General features: G+C 33.5%; 1 protein-coding gene across 1 annotated transcript; it reads left to right on the top strand.

The window, feature by feature from the left end:
* Positions 1-589: 589 nt before the first annotated feature.
* Positions 590-18,933, top strand: LOC8263468 (vacuolar sorting protein 3). Its single transcript, XM_002523245.4, has 14 exons — positions 590-1,947; positions 2,285-2,560; positions 3,791-3,987; positions 4,086-4,227; positions 5,229-5,501; positions 5,587-5,659; positions 6,294-6,342; positions 6,726-7,014; positions 7,236-7,291; positions 8,470-8,538; positions 8,619-8,730; positions 15,040-15,129; positions 17,037-17,207; positions 18,465-18,933. Exons 1-14 carry the CDS (start codon positions 820-822, stop codon positions 18,555-18,557), a joined length of 3,018 nt encoding a protein of 1,005 aa, XP_002523291.2. The 5' UTR covers positions 590-819; the 3' UTR covers positions 18,558-18,933.
* Positions 18,934-19,301: the final 368 nt, after the last annotated feature.

The following is a 19,301-nucleotide window of genomic DNA, read 5'->3' as shown; positions in this document are numbered from 1 at the left end:
CATTTTGAGAAATAAAAGCAAGATTATTATATAAATACTTAAATTGAGATCTAGTACTTACATTCTTTTAAGGATCACATATGATTAATTCCTTGGAATGTCCTTTGGGTTACCTCAACTCCTTTAGAAGTTCTTAAGGTGGAGAGGGCTCACTATCTTAAGGTTGGTTTTGTGAAGTTCTTTCAACTTGGTTTTCTACTTCATTAAGGTCAAGCTTCTCAAAATCACCTACAAAACGATCAAAAGAACATTTTCCAAGATCAAGTTTACTCGACTCATCAAATACAACATTCATAGTCTCCTCAACAACTATGAATCTTTTGTTAAATACCCTATTAACTAATAATTTAATTTTTTAATTATTATATTGATAATATTAATTTATATAATATTAGAATTAATTAATAAATATTTTAAAATAATTTCTATATTATCACAATAATAGAATTTCAAATTTTAGAAAAATAAAAAATATCTAAAACAAATTAATTTGTTATTTATTTTTAAAATATTATAAATTAATATTAGATATTAAGAATTTATTAAATTATATTTTAATTTTATACTGGTATTTTATAAATTTGTGGGATCCTTTGCCTGCACGGTCCAAAGTCCTTGTTATAATTTGCCAGCGGAAGGCTTGAGTTTGACAAAAAAAGAAAGGAAAAAGAAAAAAGAGGCTGCAGCAATGACCTGGTTTCCGTTGCTGTGAAGGAAGAGCAAATTGAATACAAAACAAAAATCAGTTCTATGGCCTTCACCTCCAAGTGATAACTCTCTAAATTCCTTTAAAACCCTAACAGCGATAAAGAAAATTCCATGGCTAAGCCCGATTCTACTTCTCGAACAGTAATTGAACCTCATTCTAACATAGACCTCTCCACTTACTCCCCAGCCTGTTCAATTCGATCTCTATCCATCTCTTCCATTTCAAATTCTCAAACGCTAATCTACATCGCCACTTCCTCTGGATCCTTGATTTTGCTCTCCAGTAACAACGATCTCAGCGATTCTTCTTCTACTTCTTCCGTTTCCTTTATTCGAAGTGTTTCTGTTGTTGATTCTTCTCCAATTGAATCAGTTCTTGTGCTCTCTGATGTTGGGAAGCTTCTTTTACTCTCTGATGGTTCCTTGTTTTTAGCGGATTCTCTTTTGTTTCAGCCTGTTAAAAAAATGACATTTTTCAAGGGTGTTTCTGCTGTTTGTAAGAGAATTCGAAGCAGTGAGTTTGATGGTACTGAGTTATTGGCTACCAATTTGGAATCTTCAAGTACAAGTCAGCGGATTTTGCATAAATTGGGAAGTGGGATTAGAGCTAATGGAGTTAAAACAAAACAAACTTTACAACAAAATGGAAGTAACAATATATTTGCTGTTGTAATCGGTAAAAGGTTGATATTAGTACAGCTTGTTTTTGGGAACAGTAACAATACTAATAGACTTGCCAAGAATGAGAAAGACATTGATAGTTTAAATGGGTCTTTTGCAGTTTTGAAAGAGATACAGTGTATTGATGGGGTTAAGACCATTGTGTGGCTTAATGACTCGATAATCGTGGGTGCTGTTAATGGGTATAGTTTGTTTTCTTGTATTACTGGCCAAAGTGGTGTAATATTTACATTACCGGATTTGTGCAGCCCGCCACAGCTTAAATTGTTGTGGAAAGAGAAGAAGGTGCTAATGTTAGTAGACAATGTTGGAATTGTTGTTAATGAGCATGGACAACCTGTTGGAGGGAGTTTAATTTTTCGTCATAGCCCTGATTCTGTAGGGGAATTGTCATCGTGTGTGGTGGTTGTCAGAGATGGGAAGATGGAGTTATATAATAAGAGATCAGGCAGTTGTATTCAGACTCTTATTTTTGGTGCCGAAGGAGTTGGACCATGCGTTGTTGCCAATGAGGAATGTGGGGATGGAAAACTTATTATTGCTGCGACAACCACCAAGGTGTGCAAATGCTCTCTAAATTTATGTTGTAGGATCTCTTTTATCTGTTTTTATAATTTTTAAATTATTCTAGTATTCTACTTCTTAGTGACTGGTTTTCTTTTCTTTGCTTAAAGCTTTGAACATATTTTTGCCGTTTGTACTCTTGTTGTTACTGGATTAGAATTTTTCTTCTTAAGATTCTACACTCAGTATTAAGGATGCCAAAAATTTTAGTGGCTTTACTCTCGTAAATGATTGATATCCTGTTTTCAGACTTGCTACTCTAGTACTTTTGATGTGGCCATTTTCAATGAGAATGGTTGATGGAGTATTATGTTTTGTTAATTATTGCTAGGTTTTCTGCTACTCAAAAGTGTCTTGTGAAGAACAAATCAAAGATCTATTGAGAAAGAAAAACTTCAAGGAAGCCATCTCCTTGTTGGAGGAGCTCGAGTCTGAAGGTGAAATGTCAAATGAAATGCTATCTTTTGTTCATGCTCAAGTGGGTTTCCTCTTGCTTTTCGACTTGCAATTTGAGGAAGCAGTGAATCACTTTTTGCAGTCAGAGACTATGCAGCCTTCTGAAGTATTTCCATTTATAATGCAAGATCCAAACCGGTGGTCACTGCTGGTATGTCATTTTATAATAAGCTTTATTGGAGCTGTGTCATTTGTATGTAATCCAGTTGTACATTTTAATCTTGGTCTTACGGAATATGGTTGTCATAGAGTATGTCAACGTACTCAATACCTGCTATAGATTTTAAATGTGATAAGGAAATGGATGATCGAAAATTCACTAACTTTTAAAAAAAAGGCTAGCTTGATGCCCAAAATTTGCTTTGCACAAAATGTATTCTTCTAGCATTTCTTTGATGGTTCATAATTCTCAGGAGGGCAGTTTATAACCTCGGTGCTTAAAAGAGGGAGTTTCTAATACATCTCCTCTTGTATTCTTAAAGAATTCTTCACTGCTATGTATTATAGATGTTATAGAGATATGGACCAATGGGATCTTTAGTCTGATACAGCAGTTGATAATAGTGCCTTCACTGGATTTTGCATCATGGACAATCTATGTAGCACGGAAGCAGAAAAAGCAAAGTATGGAAATGGATACGGCGAAATGACATTTTTCAAACTTATAGGAAACAGAAACATGGAGGAACATGTAAACATAAACAAAATAGAATTAAGGGTATTGTATATGTTTAAAAATGTCATTTATTCAAATGAAATTTATCATCAGTAAGTATTAAAAAGAACAATAAATTAAGTGTCTAAGAACAAAGATAATTAAGTATCAACAAGTCCCTTAATAATAGTTAATACGAAAAAGAAATAGTGCAACTCGTAGCACTTCTTTTCCTTTGTTATGTTTCAGTTTCTCCATGTTCTTAAATCCTTTTTAAGTATCTGAAGAATGAAAGTTTTAGGCATTTAAAAGTCCTTCAGTAACAGATTTGTATGAAAATAAAAAGTGGAATCTTGAATTGACGAGGCTAGTGGTTGACCAGTGTAAAAGAAACTTTCTAGGTTTTATATTTCCTTTATATTGTTACATCTGTGCATTATCACACAGAAGTATCAATTACTGTGTCTGACTAGGATAGTTGCTTTAAGATTTATTAAATATAGGTCAATGAATGGAGGAGAAGAAGAAGATATTCAGTTTATCCTGGCATGTAGACCTTTATGCTGTACTCATGGATTTATGTGAATGTGAAGCAATGCCTTAGATATCACATGATGTGTTATTGACCATATCTAGTCTCCTTGTGTGCTTTGGTATACAGTATGTTAATTGTTTATTGAAGTTCTCTAAGTGTTTGCAGTCATAGTATTGAACTCACCTTTTCAGGTTCCTAGGAACCGTTACTGGGGTTTGCATCCTCCTCCTGCCCCTCTTGAAGATGTTGTAGATGATGGATTGATGGCTATCCAAAGAGCTATTTTTCTCAGGAAAGCAGGTGTAGATACTTCAGTAGATAATGCTTTTATATTGAATCCACCGACTAGATCTGATTTACTGGAGTCAGCAATCAAACACATCATCAGGTGTTCGCACTTATTGATTGGACATTCACATGTTATAGTTGTATTTTATTATCCTTTAATTGATAATGTTCCTGCACTGTCAAATTTATTTACTTCAGGTATTTGGAAGTTTCACGTGAGAAAGAGTTGGCTTTGTCTGTACGAGAGGGAGTTGACACACTTTTAATGTACCTTTATAGAGCCTTAGACCGAGTATATGATATGGAGAGGCTTGCATCTTCTGAAAACAGCTGTATTGTGGTATGCCCCACTTCCCTTTTGCTTGATTCTATTTTAGTTTCTTTCCCATCAATAATCTTGGCCTGAGGATTGCTTTCTGTGATATAGGAGTTAGTGGTACAGATAGGTTAATTTGATTAAGATGATGTTCTTATTTATTGAAAATATGAAACTTCTGATTTGTGAGAAATGGAAAGCAAGATTGTCTATGATTGTTGCCTGCTTTTACACAATCCTTCTGATTAGTATTAGTAGTCGAAAATAGTTCTGAACTGCAGAAGTTGCGAAATTATCCGTATCTTGAAAGTGCCATTTGGCTTTAAAGGCCAGTGCTTATTCTCAAGATATCTTCATTATGGTTTAGATAGGGGCAAGAATTGGGTGTTAACTGTTGAGGCTGATGCAAACAGTTTGTTTAGAGCAACAGGAAATTAGGGGAGAGAAAATGTTCTAAGACTTTGATTACCTATGGGCCTACTTTTTCTCCTTCCTTTTTCTTCATTTTATCCTTGCATGTTCCTACAATCCAAACAAGAGGAGAGAGGATGGAATCTCCTCTGTTAGTTCTGTATGTCTGTATGTGTGTGTGTGTCTGTCTGTCTGTCTCTCCCTCTCTCTCTCTATCCCTTGCCCTCAATCTTTTTCCTCAAATAGATGGTAAATCATTGATTTGTGTTGTTTCATGGGATATATGTTTCTTGTTTACTCTTTCGATTCTGTGACTATTTATTTAGGTATTGTCTACCTCTTTGAACATAAACTGTAAATGGAAATGCTATTGGCATCTGAATTTTAGGTGAAGTACACTGATATTATTCTCTGAGAGCAATTTATACAACCTGAAAGGTGGCCATTGATGGTACCTATAGTTGAGCCATCCCATTTATTTTGGGTTTGAAATACTGTATTGAGAGCTGTATCATGTCAAGTTAGTTTATAGGCCTAAAGTCATTTCAAAACAGATAGGCTGTTGTAAGGAGCTTGCTTGAAGGATGACCGTACAACTTCCATGGGCGGTGCAGGAGGAGTTAGAAACTTTATTAGATGACTCTGGACATCTACGTACGCTTGCCTTCTTATATGCGAGTAAAGGGATGAGTTCAAAGGCTCTTGCCATGTGGCGCATTTTGGCAAGAAACTATTCTTCTGGTCTATGGGAAGATACTGTGGTGGAGTCTGACTTACAAGAGGGCAATACAAATATTCTGTCTGGTAAAGAGATTACTGCAATTGAGGCATCAAAAATTCTAGAGGAGTTGTCCGATCAGGATTTGGTTTTGCAGCACCTTGGATGGGTATGTAATGTTTGAGCTTCAGTGCTTTGTACAGACTTAGTTTTGGAAGCTAGTGGCTAATTCAGATTCTGGTTTCTTCTCTTAGATTGCAGATATTAATCCAGTGCTTGCAGTTGAAGTTTTGACTTCAAAGAAAAGAGTAAATCACCTTTCACCAGGTTGGCCGTGGTTTTCAGAAAATTCTGATGACACTGAATTTCAGTTCCTTCTTATTTGTGTGCCAATTTATTTGGTATTTGCCCCTTGTTATGAATATTAATTGCTGAATACACTATGTGGCTCATCATTAATGGATCTGCTACCAAACAGAATGTGTTCCAAGTTCAATTTTATCCAAGTTATGTGGTTTGTAGAATTCTGCTGATACCCTTCTCTTGTACCAGTCTCTTGGGGATGCTTCTCAATGTTGCCTGCATTATAACTCTTTGTTTCTTAAAGTAATCTTGGGTGCTAAGTTGAATTGGATTATGACAAATGCCATTAAATAATGTTTAAAATACTAAGTAACACATCTCTGTAGTTCTTGCACTTTATATACCTGCAAATCTTTTAATATAAAACACAAAAGATCTTTTTTCTTTTTGTAATGTCTTAGCTAGAGGCTAACTTTTTGTTTCCTTCTTCATTTTCTTAGTATGTATGCGTCATGATCTTGTAAAATTTAGGCATAATTGAGTGCCTATTTATTAACTGGATATGAAATTTTTAAGATTTATCTTTCCTGCGTGGTAGTTATTATTTTCCTTAACTTTTGTTTCCAAGTGAGCCAAATTTTCAGTTCTTCTGTTGCAGATGAAGTGATTGCTGCTATTGATCCAAAAAAGGTTGAAATTTTACAAAGGTACATTGTCCATATGCTTATAAATGGTGGCTTTATGATTGTTTAATTGCTTGAAATGTTGTAGGTCTTATGAGCAGGAAGACAATCTTTGGTAGTTAGTTTCTTCCCTTCAACTTGGTAGTTAATTATGTGGCCTAATTTTTTAGGTTTCATGTTTATTTGCCAAACTTCCATATGTTATTCTTCTTGTAAATCTCCAATACATTTTATATCAGATTAGCTCAATCACTGGTTGTAGAAGGTAGTCCTGCTTCAGAATATGCATTAAATTTGGCTATATCTGAATCAGTCTATATATTACTACTTTTCAGTTTAACTAGTTACTTTTTGGCCGGATCTTCTGCTTTAATTTTCTCCTTAAGGCGTTGCTTTCTGTATGTCAGGTATCTCCAATGGTTGATTGAAGATCAAGAATCTACTGATATCCAGTTCCACACACTATATGCTCTCTCACTTGCAAAGTCGGCAATTGAATCCTTCACGTTGGAAAGTGCTTCTGAGAACCCTGATGATGAAAGGGTGGATGTGGCAAAATTTTCTGATTTTGGTAGAAATTCAATTTTTCAAAGCCCTGTACGAGAAAGGTTACAGATATTCTTACTATCATCAGACTTGTATGATCCAGAAGAGGTCCTTGACTTGATTGAAGGATCAGAACTATGGCTTGAAAAGGTCAGAAACATCTTTGTTTTGTTTTTCTGTAGCCTTTGACTTGTTTGATTACTAATGAAATTTTTTTTAGCATGCACATTATTGAGGGTCCTAACTTTGTTATTGGTGTTTTTTCATCTGTTTGCTCTTAGAAACTGTGGATGACATTCATGCTTCTAGATTGCACTATGGTTTTTCTTGCTTCTGGGTTACTGATTGACATTTTAGTTTCTATTTGACAGGCCATTCTATACAGAAAATTAGGACAAGAGACATTGGTGCTCCAAATTCTGGCCCTGTAAGCTTCAGATCTTCTTTTAGATACCATTGCCTGTAACTAATGATCACCTTTTTCATATATTAGTTTAAGTGCCTAGGGTAGAAACGAACTTTAGCTGCTGTATCAATGAGACATAACTAAGAAATGTCACTAGAGACTCAACTGAGAAAGACTAGTGAGACAAGTAATTGGTCAGGTTAAGTGATTTGATCTGGTTATGTTGTATTTCCTTTGAAAATACTCAAATGTAATTGCATGGAAAATATCTCATTTTCCCTGAATATGTTAAAAATGTCGCATATTATTTATTGAGCAAATTTGATGCACAATGCCCATCTTAGGCCTCACAGTTGATCATTTTTAGCCTCCCTTTGCCCGCACTTCTTTCAGCCAGTAATGAATCAACTGGGCTTTCATTTTGCACCAGTTAATCTAAGGTGCTGGTAGCTCCTTATTTGAATAAAAAATACAAATTTTGGATATTTTGTTATTGTGCTTATTTATCTGCATGTTCGTTGTTTTCTGGGAATATTTATTTTGTAACCTTCTCTCTCTCTCTCTCTCTCTCTTTTGTCTCTTTTTTCTAACACTAAACATCTTATAGAAAAATCAACCTCTTTTTATGTGCTTAGCATATCTCAGTCGAATTCTACTGTCCTGACTCAAGGATCTAGTTATAGGGTGGTTATTGAGAAATCAGTTTGGATTGATTTTCCAATTGTATTTATGGGATTTCTTACTTTTATGCCCTGTGTTTAATTCTGAAATAAAAGCTCATTTTGAGAGAGAACCGAAATGATCTCTTTGGATTTGGGAACTCAAAACCTGACTTAAATTTTTCTTCTTATTATTTCATCTAACAACTTTTGCTTAACATTCGTTTGATAACTCCCTAACATGAGAGAGAAACTACCCACCACTTGATAATTACCTAACATGATGACATGGAAGTTACGAAGGAAAATACACTGAACATAATTTAAAAGGTAACTGCCTAAACAACTAATACCCAGAATTGTAACTGAATGTATTTCATATTGATTATGGTGGCTTGGAATGCCAACCAAAAAAAGATTGGGGGATGTAGGAATTTAGCAACACATGAACTTAACTTATATTTTTCTGTTATTTATTTAGTGGATTCATATGGATGAAGAACTATGGTATATTTAAAATAACATACAATAATATCTCAGGAAGCTGGAGGACTGTGATGCTGCTGAACAATATTGTGCAGAGATTGGCAGACCTGATGCATATATGCAGTTTGTTCTTTTCTTTATCTTGCGTATTGTTGTTTGTTTCTCCAAACCTTCTGTGCCAGTTTTCTTACATATAATCTCAGGTTACTTGATATGTATTTGGATCCACAAAATGGTAAAAAGCCTATGTTTAAGGCTGCTGTCCGTCTTCTGCATAACCATGGAGAATCACTGGATCCTTTGCAAGTTTTAGAGGTACCAAACCAACCATTCCTCTGTGTGTTTCTCTTAAACATACATAATATCATGTGTACAAACATCCAAGATTGACAAGGGGATGTTTGCTTGAGCTGTTGGAGCTAATTGATAGCTGTTTGGCTTGCAATAGCTAACCATGTTCGTTTGTTAAATTAAAATTTCAGAGCTTTTAGCTGATAGAATACTTAATAGTTGCTGATTCTATCGGCTCTATTTTGAAGTTTTTTTCCTATCAGCCGATAGCTGATTTGAATTTCCTTTTCTTTTGGGCTATATTATCCTTATTAAAAATACTTAATAGCAAAATGACTTTAAATTAATCTTTTTTACAATCAGTTTTTTTTTTCTTAAACTAATAGCAACAACTAGCATATCAGCTGCTACTAACAATTAAACCAAATACATCCTTTAGACTAATTCAGCCCTCCCCACTCCCGCCTCTCCAAAAAGAAAAAGAAAAAAAGAAAAAAGAAGAAAGAAAAAGAGAAAAATAAGGATAAAGAAAAAGGATCTAACTTGTTAGTAATGGTATTGATGCCTCAATGTTAAGGCCTTTTTTGGATTCGGGGATTTATGATTAATGGATTTAATCAAAACCCATAAATATTAAATCTATGGATAATAAAATCAATGAATTTTAAAGATTTCACTATTCGATTGAACTTAAAATCGATGAATTAACAGGCATCATCTTGAAATAAAAGGAATATGATAATAATCCATTATTCATGAAAAATGGACTTGGAATTTCCCACTGGTTAGGTGGGAAGTCTTAATTATAAAATCTTGACTCTCTTTTGGCTTGTTAAACGATAGATTTAGTTTAAATCTAGACTTATAAAATCCTTTAATCCAAACAGTTCTAAATGTACCTATTGTGATAGGTATGTATTAGTACTTGTTCAAAGATTGAATTTTGATCATATTTAGGACTAATTTGTTGCTATTAAACCCCTGCTCAATAGAAACTCAAAAGCTTGTATAGTTCAGAGGCTTCTTATCACTAATTGAAGCAGTAAACTGCTTTTCATAGTGAAGAAACTTAGTTTTACAAGTTTGATGCCTGCCAATTTGGACTGACAGCTCCAGTTGAGTATTACAAGGGCTGGATATTGTTATGGTCTTGCATTTGGGATCGGGTTATGGGCCTATGATTCACCACAGGATCAAAAGAAGGTGAAGAGTATTTGCTGGAACTTCTACCTTTTCGACCTATGTTGAATTACACTTAAGAGCTCATTAGAGAGAACCCTACGATCTCTGAACTTTAGGAGCTCACAAACTTGAAGAAATTTTTGCTTGCTTTATTTCATAAGAAAAATAACATTTAAATAGTTACAAAAGAGTGTAGGCTAGCCTCTAACCCTTAAACTCTACTTGCCATAATTAGGATCAAACAGTTAAGGAAAACTTATATAAGATCCTAAGATTTACCTATAATAACTAAATAGGAAATTACTAGCAAAATATTAAGCAGGATAATTAAGGAAAACTTAATGATCCTAAGAATCACCTATAATAGCTAAGTAGGAAATTAATTAGTAAAACATTGGAATACTGTAATATCACTCCCTCCCTCATAAATGCACTTCTCGTCAAGTGCAAAGAGAACTGCTGCTGCTGTAGAAAATTCACCTCTCCCTCTCTATGCAGTTCTTAACTCGTAGTCTATGGAGCATATATGCCTGTATTAGCATAGATAGAACTTTTAGGCTCCAATTTTACCTCATTGTAGTCCCATCCATCCTCGGGTTGTTCATTATTTTCCTACATTTGCATGGAGAACAACCTTGTGCATTGATGACCTTTTATGTTACTGTTCCTCACAGTTGAAACAGAGCCTTTTACTTCGCCTTTCTTCCATCTCTGCCTTGGTGAGACATTTCACCATTGGTGGCCTAGCTGGAGTGGTGGTGTTGATGTTTTGTTGCATAGGTGGAAGGCTATTATTTCGCCACCCTCCTCGCATCTCATACAAGCAGGCCAAACTCATTGCACTATCAGGTCTTTTGGGTGTTGAATCTCTGTCTCTACTGTAATATAATCTTGCAAACCACTAATGAATAACTGCACCTCCTGTTCTGTGGTTAGAGGGTTTGCACGTGCTGCAAGTTGCACAAATAAACGTTGATACTCCGTACTGTCCCATCTTGTTTTAGCTTTGCTAATTCTCCAAATTTATTATTGTGAATAGGCGGGCCAAATCTTAGATTGCATTGTTGCTTAAAATCATCCCAACTCAAGTAAGGGCGCTCTTTTTTCAACTTTAAAAAACATAATTGCATGTCAGCTCTAGATGAAAAGATGCTAAGCCACTTTATCTTCCTCAGAGGTGTGCTGGTGACAAAAAAATGTTCTCACTTGTTTAACCAGCCTAGAGGGTCATCTTGACCACTATAACAAGGAAAGTCCAGTTTGGAATACCTTGGAACAGAAGAACTACCTTAGCTCAGCCGACACTATTACTTTTCGTTGTCGGCTTGTCAATACTGCCTCTACTTATACTGCTATCCTCCTATACTCTACCATGCTGACTTGACTACTGCAATTTCTTGGGACAGACCCTCCAATTTCTCATTCAAGTCTTTGTCGCTACGAGCCATCTCTTCAGCTGTACGTAATTTGTCATCTTGATACATTTTTATAATTCCTCCAACTGTTGCTGTAAACTTCGTAAATCACCCATAATGGTAGGCTTCGATACCAAGTTGTTATGGTCCTGCGTTTGGGATTGGGTTATATGTCTATGATTCACCACATGATCAAAAGAAGGCGAAGATTGTGTGCTGGAATTTCTACCTTTTCGACCTATCTTGAATTACACTTAATGGCTTAGAGAGAACCTTGCGATCTCTGAACTTTAGGAGTTCACAACCTTGAAGAAATTTCTTATTGTTTAAATATTTACAAGAGAGGGTAGGCTAGCCTCTAACTTTTAAGACCTACTTTCCATAATTAGGAATAAATAACTCAGGGAAGATCCTAAGAATTACCTATAATAACTAAATAGGAAATTAACTAGCAAATTATTAAGAAAGACAATTAAGGAAAACTTAATGATCCTAAGAATCACCTACAATAGCTAAATAGGAAATTAATTAGTAAAACATTGGAATACTGTAATATATACTTAATTTGCTTTGTGTTTAATTGCTTCCTTTTGAGTCGAAGAATTTTGGGTCCTCTAAAACTTCTCTGCCTCTCAGCATATCATGGCTTGCTTAATCATCATTGATTCTTCTTGATAATTACTTGATGGCAAACTCTTATTTCCAGAGAAGATAGAGCATGATAAGATGTTTTTGTTTTTTGTGCACATGTATGCAGTTTATTTTCTCTTGCAACCCTGAATATTAGATTCTTATTATGCAAAACTTGTACGAGAGGATAAAGATGATTATTTAGTTGTTTCAGTTAAGAAATACTTTAGAGATAAGTATGAAAAGGTACCTTGTGGTTTTACTGTTTTACAGTTCTTAATTTGTGTTATTTTTTTAGACAAAGAAATGTATATGGTTACAAGTTGTGACAAAATAAGGTATCTCACCATTAAAAAATTTCAATCTGTAAGGATTTAATTATCTCCACTTCGATAAGCTATCATTATCATATTGCCCGTGCCTGATAACATAATTTTAGAGCTTAATAACTTATAATTTTGTTGTTTGAATATCAAGTCGCAGTTTAAAATTTACTAATCCGATGAGATCGATTGGACGGTCAAACAACAATGATTTAGGTTGTTAAACTCTAAACTCATATTATTAAATACAAACATTATGATAATAATGACTGATCGGAATGAAGATGGCTGAATTCTTACGAATCAGTATTTTTTAATGGTGAGATACTTCTTTTTGTTATGATTTTTAATGACGTACCTCTTTTTGTCTTAAAAAAAAATATATACTGAAAATTGTCAAATCGTGAAACCACATGATACTTTTTATACTTGTCCCAATAGGTTTATTCTATTAAAAAGTGTTCTAGGGTAAAACTTTAATTTTGTTGTCTATTTTTTTTCTTTTTCTAAATTGTTCAAAAATTCTCTATTTTGCAAATGATAGTATGTGGGTTTTTGATAATCCTTAATACTAAAATCCTTAGCACTTATACTTCTAAAATGGTTTGATATATAATATGGACCTAATGCAAGTCTTTATTAAATTAAAAACCACTTTCTATAATAAGTCCGAATAATTAACTTAAAATTTCTATTTAAAATGCTAAGTTATCAATTTTTTCTATTATTTTTAGTAGAGTAACTTTTATGCTTTTAATACATCTTTAAATTATCGCTAACAAACCAAAAATTCTTTATTTGACTTTTATGCTGTTAGCATACCCTTAAATTTTTATTAACTTTATTCTCTTGATTTTATATGTTTATGAGAAAAATCATTTTCATTATATGATCGTTACTTCTAAACTTTTCATTTTTTAAGTAATTTCAAAGATATATTTGATGACTAAATTATAAAAATCAACATGTCAAATCAAATGTCCAATTAATGATTTGCAGTTACAATTATCATTCAGATTGATTAGATTCAGTACTTGAAAATTATATATATATATATATATATATATATATCTTTTTATATTTGACACTTAAGATTTAGCACTTATTTTCTTAGTTCTACCAAATGCTAGCTAAATCAGTCTTGCCTTTTCTTTTTCTTACTCTTTTCTTCCTCTCTTTGGTTGGTAGATTTGACTTAGGTAGCGGGTCTAATTTACAATTAGAAATGCTTCTTATACACTTTGTTTGTCATTCCTTATCCTTTACTAATTCTTTTCTCCCATCAGTTTTCAAGAACTTTAAGGAAAATGAAGGAAATGTACAGAAAAGCATCATGTAATTTGATGCTTTTGCACTTAAATAGTTGTGGTTTTTTTTTTTGGATAAAGTATCCTGTGATTTATTATTATTATTATTTTTTTTTGTATTTTGATATCATGATTTAACATTAATGTGATACTAATTTTCAAAAATAAAATCATTTATTCAATGATTTAGCATACAAATAAATTAATATATTTATTTTCTAATCTTACTACGAATAAAAGAAATATATTTAAAATTAATTATAATACTTTTAGAGTATCCTGCTAATTGGTCAAATAGTAAATCATATACAAAATGATTCTGTTATTGAAAGTTCATTTTTGTATATTCCATCATAAAGTTGTAATGATAATAGCTGATAGGTTATTTAATTGCAAGAAAAAATGAAACCACAGGAATGATCTCAAGTTCATGTCTTGAAACGGATGATTCATGATCCTCATTGCAATGCAGAAATAATTCTTATAACTTTGTCCATCATCCCCTTATCCTTCACTCTCTGTTCTTTCTTCATTTCTTAAGAACTTTCAAGATTTTAAATGATCTGCAGTGCATGTCTTGAAATAGATGATTCGTGATGCTTCATGTACAATGCAGAAAGACATATCTGTTGGCATAAATGTTTCCTCCAATCCATCTTTTTCTTAAAAAATTTCTCCTATCCTCTTTAGGTCTTTAGTTTTTGTTCTGCTGGTTGTCTTTGTTTGGAATGATTAAAAATGGCAGAAGGAGAGGATGATCATGTTTGGGCAAACAGTAAGGCACATTACTCATCATAGTCTTCAATGCATAAAAGATTTTAACCAAATCGTGACCTTATTTCAGGAGTAGAATTGTTGTTTATATAGTGCTTCTGGGACTGAAGAAAAACTGATGAGGAATTTTTTTGGTTAACCTAAAGCAAATTATGAAATTTTCTCACTGGTTAATGTAGAAATTTTCCTGTCTGAAACATATTTATATACAATAATGTGTTACTGCTAGTGCAACTCTGAATTTTTTGTTTTACTGTTGAAATTGCTGTGTTCAGATTGTGTCAAAGCATCTTCCTTGCTTGCAAACCTGTCTTTCACTGGCCAATCCCAGTCTCAGGTCCATCTGTGTTTGAACAAACACATCAGGCTAAGCGACATCTTAGCTTGTCAAATGGCCACTACTCATGATATTTGATATATGTCGAGGGAAATGCATCTGCCTACATATTTGCGTACTATAAATCTTGCAATTTATCATTGGTGGAGTTGTAATTATTCCCCTGAAGGTGGTCAACATTATAGTCTTAGCATCATTCTTTTCAATTTCCTTAAAGTTCAAATGGATAGATTTCCCCTTCTTATATGACTCTGCAGAGACACTTTGCTAGAACAATCAGATAATGTTTTATCATTTTTTTGTTATTGTGTTTCTTCCATTTTTCCCCCAGATTTCTTCTTGAGAAATAAGCTTTTAAATTGCAGACATTGTCTCCAGAAATGCCTCTTCAACTTGCGTCAGATACAATACTGCGAATGTTGAGGGCTCGGCTGCATCATCATTGTCAAGGACAAGTAAGATCCTTTATTTGAAATTTGATGAGGATTTCTTATCATTGTTGAATTCATTTATCTTCTAGCTCTGATTCTAATCCCATGACCTATCCAAAACATTTAATGGACGACTGGGCAGCATAAAGTCCAGATTGCACTATTATATCCTATTGAATACTGTGATAAAACATCAAACTTGAAGATTTCTTTTTGCTTGTTTTTGAATATCCCTGTGGATCTCCATCCACTGCGACTTGAGAAATGTAAAACTTTAGATAATAGTTTCATTTGCGAGTAATGAATTCTGAGAAGTTTCCTGCTTTGAGGCATTGATCTATTGTTTGATTACCCAATAAGTCAATGGTTTGTTTTGATTTGTGACCTACATTTTATGTATATTAGGTTAATGTCTTCTAGTAATTGTTTTAATGAGTTAAAGGATATTCACTAAATGGTCCTAAAAATCAGATATAGCATGATAACAGCTAATTTTATTTCCTCCAATATCCTAATCTAAGATTTTTGATAAAACACTATCTATAATTTACAATAAAAGGAGACTATAATTCTTTCTCTCAAGAGCCTTCCTATCTCTTATTACATGTTAACTTGAGCAACAAACATGAAATCCACAACAAGATATTAAGTCAGGACTGCATGAGTGGTGGTGATATGTGAAATTGGATAAATAGTTATATTTAAAAGAAGAGTTACACATTTCCTCCCTTGTGTTTTTAATCCTTTTACTATCTTTTCTTGGCCATAGATTATATGAAAGACGTCATATCCTTGCTCGTTACTTTCATAAATACTTTGATTTCCCTTTTTGGCAAGTGTATCTGTTTTCCAGATTTGTGAGACAAATAATATCAATATCACTTTATAATTAGCAACTGATAGTGAACTATGTATTTTATTGGAGTATACTAAAGATTTGTAGATTATGCAATTTGATTTTACCTTTCATGGTGGAAGCCTTTGTTATAAATATGGATCATTTCTATAAGTCTAAATGCACAAGTAAAGAAAGAAATGCAGCCACCAAGGCTGTTGTGTTTGGATCTAGTTTGCCTTGTCGATCCTCCAGGACCCAAGTAACTCGATTTTCTCCCATTTGTGGATCTGACATTAATCCTCTCATACCTACTAGTTGGTGTACTTGAGATGCATTTGCCCTAGCTCCCAAAAAGACATTTTATGAGCTGAATTAAGGGTTCCGTCATCCTAAAAATGCTGATTCATTTCTTTTCGCAAATATTCACTTGTAGCATACCATCAAGTACTGTAGAGCATACACTTCCCTTATTTTGGTGAAAGCAAATTATATCTATATTATCACATATATGAAGCAATTGACTGAATTATTTATTAGTTGATTTGGAGAAAATCAAGGAATAATTGATTGTATGATTGATATTTGATATGGTTAAAGAGTTCAATATATATATATACAAGATCTTTTGTACAAGTTCTAAGCACACAATTAATGATTCCAATAAAAGCAACGTAGCCATTGAGGTTTTTGTGTCTGAGGAAGTATGCTTTTGGCAATTCTGAAGGAACATTTTCTCAGATGTGATTCTCAAGTGCTTGTAGGTGTGATACGTAGGAGTTTTTTTCTGTCATTTCCTTGCTAATTAAAATCTCAGATCTGAAAACCTGTGATACTCTTTCTCAAATTTAATTGTAAAAAGGTTACTCTATATCTATCATGCATCATTGTTCCTTCTATTACATTGCTGCAGTCATGCTTGGACCATTATTTATCCAATTAACACTTATGCATGTAAATGCATGTTTGGCTGTAGCTACTATAGTAAAATTATTAGTTGGTAAGGTTATACAATGCATTTAACCCATCTACTACATATTCTCTCTCAACTTGCTGAAATTTAGGGCCTATCCTTTATCTGTACTGTGCTTTCCAGATTGTGCATAATCTATCTCGTGCTATAAATGTTGATGCAAGACTTGCAAGAATGGAGGAAAGATCACGACATGTGCAGATTAATGATGAGAGCCTTTGTGATTCCTGTCATGCACGCCTTGGAACTAAACTTTTTGCTATGTACCCAGATGATACTGTTGTCTGTTACAAGGTTAGTTATCATTTTGCATTTCCTTATAAGTCTTGTTATAATCTTTGATAGTCAGTCATAAAGGGGGTCTGGAAATCCTGGCATCTAAAATTCCTTAAAGCTGATTATCCCTTATGCTGACTCACTTTGAAGATTGCTCCAATTTTTCAAAATTACCATTTACCAATGTGTTCTTACTGTTAGAAAAATTCTTTGAGCATATATGGTGTAAAATTAAGTCACCCGATATTTACCTTGATATTCCTGAATGAGTAATTTACAACTCGGTACACTTCTAGCTATTATCATATCAACATTTTCACAGTGGATGATTTCATCATACTTTTCCTTCTAGTTAAGACTTTCAACTTCAAGTCCATGAAAGTTTTTCTTACTCATCTTGTTTGCTTCCTTTTTCTTTCTTTTACTAATTCGTCCTCTTGGTAAATTATTTGGTCGCTAAACTTTCAATTTGTTGCAATATGGTCTTTTAACTTTACTTTTGTTGCCATTAGGCTTATCTAATGCCCATGAAGTTCCAGCAAGAATCTCATTGAAAATCAAACATGATATAGAAGCCAATTTATTCATTTATTTATTGCTCTGTAATCAACTTCGAAGAGATGCATCAGATTTTTGATATTTTTTGCCAGAATCAGGAGAATGGTTTGACTGCTTTAAAACTGAAGTTACAGTGATCTTAAGGCAACAATTGAAGTTATATATGACCATAATGAAAATTAATGCAAAGTTTAGTAACCATTGCTCTTTAGAATAATTTACCACTAATTCTTTTAGCATAAACTCTTTTTGGAATTCTGCTCTAAAACCTTGACATGGCTTTCGATCTATTATCATACGCTCGCACAAAAGCCCGTGCCCTAATTCCAACCTGGGGTCTGTTCGGCCATTAGTGAGGAATAGGGAAGACATGTAGATTAAGATTTAAGAACAGCACTTGGGCCCCAGTTAGCTATAGGATTTGACATGTTTGTTCCAGCTAGCTCCAAGATCCTGTAAATTCTTATCCTCCATCTTCTGGTTGTAACATGCAAGCTGTGCATAGTTCAAGCAGAAAAATATAAAGCAGTCACGCCGTTGACTAGTAATAGCTTATGTGAGGTGAGACTTGAATTTAGTTTTCCGCCATGTGCCAGAAGCATTAAGGTTGGTCAAGTGAACTTCGCATTCACCGGTTCTTATTGCCACTTGATGCAAATGTCATGGCAAAGTCTTATTGTTTGATTGTCTAAAACTTGTATCTTGCCATTGTTACAGTGTTACCGGCGTCAAGGTGAGTCCACTTCTGTCAAAGGCCGGAACTTTAAGCAAGATGTCCTATTCAAACCAGGCTGGCTTGTGACACGCTGAGCTAGACTCTAGTTATCGGAATCAAGAGATCGGCATCTGGGAAGCCTGATGGTTCTAACTACCGACTTTCTTATGTTCATGGTAATCAAAGTTTCTTTCTCGGCCAAAATGAGGTCGTTCATAGTGATCATCGCTCGTGTATATATGAATAATTATGGTCAGAGGAGCTGGACTGTGTCTATTTTTGGTACTTTTTAGTTTATCTTATATAATGGGTGTTGGACGCTCATTTGTAGTTTAGTAGAGGGATCGAAAAAGTTGCTCAAGTGATTCTAGAATACAGAATTATATGAATGCCAAGCAACGAATATACTTCTGGGCAACAATGTTTTGACTTGAATTAAATAGTTTTCATAGTTATTGATTTAAGAACTAATCCCTAGTTTGGTTGGTATGGACTCTAGTGCTGATTTTACCCAAGCACGTATTACATGTGGGCGCAACAAATTCTTTTCTGTTTTAAATGTTAAAAAGCTGTGTTCGGACACTATATAGATAATATTTTTTCTTTTATTATATTTCATCTCTTTATCATATTATATTATTATTAGTAATTTATTATTATTTATTTATTTTAATTATATTTTTTCATTTAGTGTTATATTTTTTTATTACGATATTACACATTTAATAAAGTGTTTTTATATTGAAAGTACTACATATTAAAATTATATTTTATATATTTTTGAAATCTTGTTAAAGATTAAAATTACTCATGAAAATATAAAATGTAATCACACTTTA

Source organism: Ricinus communis, chromosome 4 (assembly GCF_019578655.1).
Source record: "Ricinus communis isolate WT05 ecotype wild-type chromosome 4, ASM1957865v1, whole genome shotgun sequence".
In the NCBI taxonomy this organism is placed as follows: Eukaryota; Viridiplantae; Streptophyta; class Magnoliopsida; order Malpighiales; family Euphorbiaceae; genus Ricinus; species Ricinus communis.
Note: the sequence above shows the minus strand (reverse complement) of the source record. Positions and strands in the feature narration are given on the sequence as shown.

Coding starts and splice junctions, on each gene's coding strand:
- LOC8263468 (XM_002523245.4), top strand. CDS start 820: ATGGCTAAGCCCGATTCTACTTCTCGAACAGTAATTGAACCTCATTCT. Junction 1,948..2,284: donor TTGCTGCGACAACCACCAAG/GTGTGCAAATGC, acceptor AATTATTGCTAG/GTTTTCTGCTACTCAAAAGT. Junction 6,343..6,725: donor AAGGTTGAAATTTTACAAAG/GTACATTGTCCA, acceptor TCTGTATGTCAG/GTATCTCCAATGGTTGATTG.